Source organism: Armigeres subalbatus, chromosome 3 (genome assembly GCF_024139115.2).
Source record: "Armigeres subalbatus isolate Guangzhou_Male chromosome 3, GZ_Asu_2, whole genome shotgun sequence".
NCBI classification, from domain to species: domain Eukaryota; kingdom Metazoa; phylum Arthropoda; class Insecta; order Diptera; family Culicidae; genus Armigeres; species Armigeres subalbatus.
In genome coordinates, this window is record NC_085141.1 from 230,914,126 (window position 1) to 230,916,794 (window position 2,669).

The 2,669-nt window shown below is 38.6% G+C and overlaps 1 protein-coding gene across 1 annotated transcript; it reads right to left on the reverse strand.

Moving 5' to 3' along the window:
* Positions 1-757: 757 nt before the first annotated feature.
* LOC134226592 (eukaryotic translation initiation factor 3 subunit K) lies at positions 758-1,754 on the reverse strand. The gene is made up of 3 exons (XM_062707461.1): positions 1,586-1,754; positions 1,055-1,494; positions 758-991 (listed from the first exon to the last, which is right to left on the reverse strand). Exons 1-3 carry the CDS (start codon positions 1,654-1,656, stop codon positions 837-839), a joined length of 666 nt encoding a protein of 221 aa, XP_062563445.1. The 5' UTR covers positions 1,657-1,754; the 3' UTR covers positions 758-836.
* Between the last annotated feature and the right edge of the window lie 915 nt (positions 1,755-2,669).

A 2,669-nucleotide genomic window follows, 5' to 3' on the forward strand; every position in this document is an offset into this window, starting at 1 on the left:
CGGGTGGCTTAATACCCGGCATATAGGCAATTAACTTTGAAGACATTAATTTCCTACTTCTGACCTAAAAATGGTTACCTGTTCCATGAACAGGTAGAACGTATGGCCGAGTCGCCTCTGCTGGCAACGACACGGAACTTCTCGTGACCCGAACGCTTACCGCTACGGTCATGTTCCTTTCACCGTTGTTCGCTCCATTCGCTTGCTGACTAGAACTTCCACTTGTAGACATCAGATTGGACAAATCGACGTTTGAATCTTTAATTCCAAAATCACATACGTCCTTTTGAATAAGTACCCGAGAAATATTTATTCAAGAAAATAATGTCAAAGAATGAAAAACTTTCAAAAATGACTCTAAAAATTCGAGATGTATAATTGACAAAACTAAGAATTAAGTTTGTATCATCCAAAATTTGTTTAGATCAATTTTAGAAACCAAATTAGTGATTCAGATCGGAAACAAAAATTTGATCAAGGCTAATTTGTGAAATGAGACAAAGATTACGGTAGTTCTCATAAGCACTTCCAGTTTTCAACTTCAAGATGTGCGAGTAATGTTATGCTCCTGCCGACAATTTACTAGCCCGGATCATGATTTTAACTCAACCATCTTTAACATAGTTTATTTTGTAGTGACTTACTGGTGGTTTGTGGAAGAAATCAGATTAATATTACAGTAATCGAATACTCTTTTACGCAGCAAACTCTGTACCGATGGGTCATCAGAAATAACAAACAATAGCCCTCGTTACAATTTATAGTTCATTTGATTTGCCTTTACTTGCTAGGAATGCAGTCGATCTCTTTCAAAAGAGATCCATCAGATTTGAACTCTACAAACAGTTAGCCATCAGCGGGCCAAGGTTCTCGAAGTCAATCTTCTCCGTAATGTGCTTTGTCTTGATGTTGCCTTCCTGTACTGCCACCGTAACATATTGTCCATCTTCTTTCCAGTTGTTCTTCTTCACCCATGCACGGAGGACATTATCTGAAAACATCGAGACGACACATTTCATTACAATTTCCAACATTAGTTGCGTATTGCTCTCACCATCAACGTCTCCAAGCAGCCGCACCAGATATTGCTTCTCGATGGACTGGAAAGTGATGCCCACAACGTGACACACAAACTTCCGAATCGAATCAAAGAATCCGCTGATTTTCTTGAAGAACGGTGGGTTCTTGGCCACCCGGGACCAAAACAGGGTGAAATCGCACTTCTCTAAAATATCCGCCAAGTAGATGATTTCCTTGACCGTATCGTCATTCATTTGGGCCGGAAGCAACAGACATTTGCACAGGACAAAATCCGTATGGGGAAAGTTCGTCAAAGCTTTCAGCAGAATCACATAAGTGACGTCCAAGTTCATCAGCTGAGGGTTGAACTGGTACAGCTTAAGACAAGCCAAATTTGCTTCCAGATCGTATTGATTGTCCCGAGCTTGTTCCTCGACATAGGCTTCGATTACTTTCAGATGTTCTGGATTGTAGCTGATGGGAAAACAACGACGTAAACAAATTGAAATGGAGGTTAGAATTCAAGGCAGCTTTAAACATTGATTTTCATAATTATAATACTAACCGTTCAATGCTTTTCAGCATGTCCTGAATAGGCATTACTTTGCCGTCCTCCATTTTCACGTAATGTACCATTTTTACAAGCAAAAAAATTAAAAGTCTTTAAAATGGCAAAGTTTTTCTGGATCGAACGGCATAAAGAGAAAGGAAGGAACGCGTTTGGCAGATAAGAATTTTTTGACAGCACAAAATGACATTGGATTAGGGGCGCTCGAAAATAAAAAAAAAATAATTCGCTTTGCCATGCATGCGCCTCTGGTTGTGAATCTTGCAATCTGAGCGAAAACACAGACAAACAGACGATGGGAAGATCCATTAATTACGTAACGCAAAAACTGAACATTTCCAACCACTCCCCCCTACACACTTAAAATAGATTTCGCTGTTTTTTTTGACGAAAAACTTCGGTAAATATAAAAAATTACAGTAAGTTCGGCAAACAAGAATAATTTTACCGAACAAATTGTAATTTCAAAATTATTTGACAGAGTTCGCTAATTAAAATTACAGTATGTTCTGCAAAATCTAAGAAACGCCGTACATGGTAAAATAAATACCGAACAAACTGCAAAACAACTTCTTTGTTACAGAACTACGGTAAAGCGTTAAACCACAGAGAACAGACGTTGAAGCTGTACTGGCTATGTTGTGATAACTTTTTACTTATCATTTGAAATAACTTTGGAATGTCGCCGTTATTCCGTGCAGAATCAGCGCTGGCATAATCAAAAATTTCCACTGTGCGCTAGTGTGGTTTTGCATGCAAGAGTATAGCAGCGCCATCGGGTTGTCAAAATGATATTGTGAGTTGCAATGTCGACGTCGATGGCGCTCAGGTTCGGCCGATTATTTTCACATTGAGGTCTCCAAGCAGATTTTACCAACACTATCACAGAGTGAATTTTTTTTTGCTGCACACTGAATCAAAATGAAAATGATCATTTTCACCTGATGTCTAGTTCAAATTTGCGATATTTTTCTTAGTGTTTCCACGCATTGTTTGTTGTTTTCTAACAGCAAACAAAAAAATATGACAGTTCTATCTGTTTTGTTAAACCCGCTACTCTATGTTTTGAGATTTTCACAAT

What these genes read in the sequence shown, in the direction of transcription:
- LOC134226592 (XM_062707461.1), bottom strand. Translation starts at nt 1,656, where the DNA reads ATGGTACATTACGTGAAAATGGAGGACGGCAAAGTAATGCCTATTCAG. An exon ending in ATGCTGAAAAGCATTGAACG is followed by an intron (nt 1,495 to 1,585) that starts GTTAGTATTATA and finishes TTTTCCCATCAG; the next exon opens with CTACAATCCAGAACATCTGA. An exon ending in GCTGCTTGGAGACGTTGATG is followed by an intron (nt 992 to 1,054) that starts GTGAGAGCAATA and finishes CGATGTTTTCAG; the next exon opens with ATAATGTCCTCCGTGCATGG.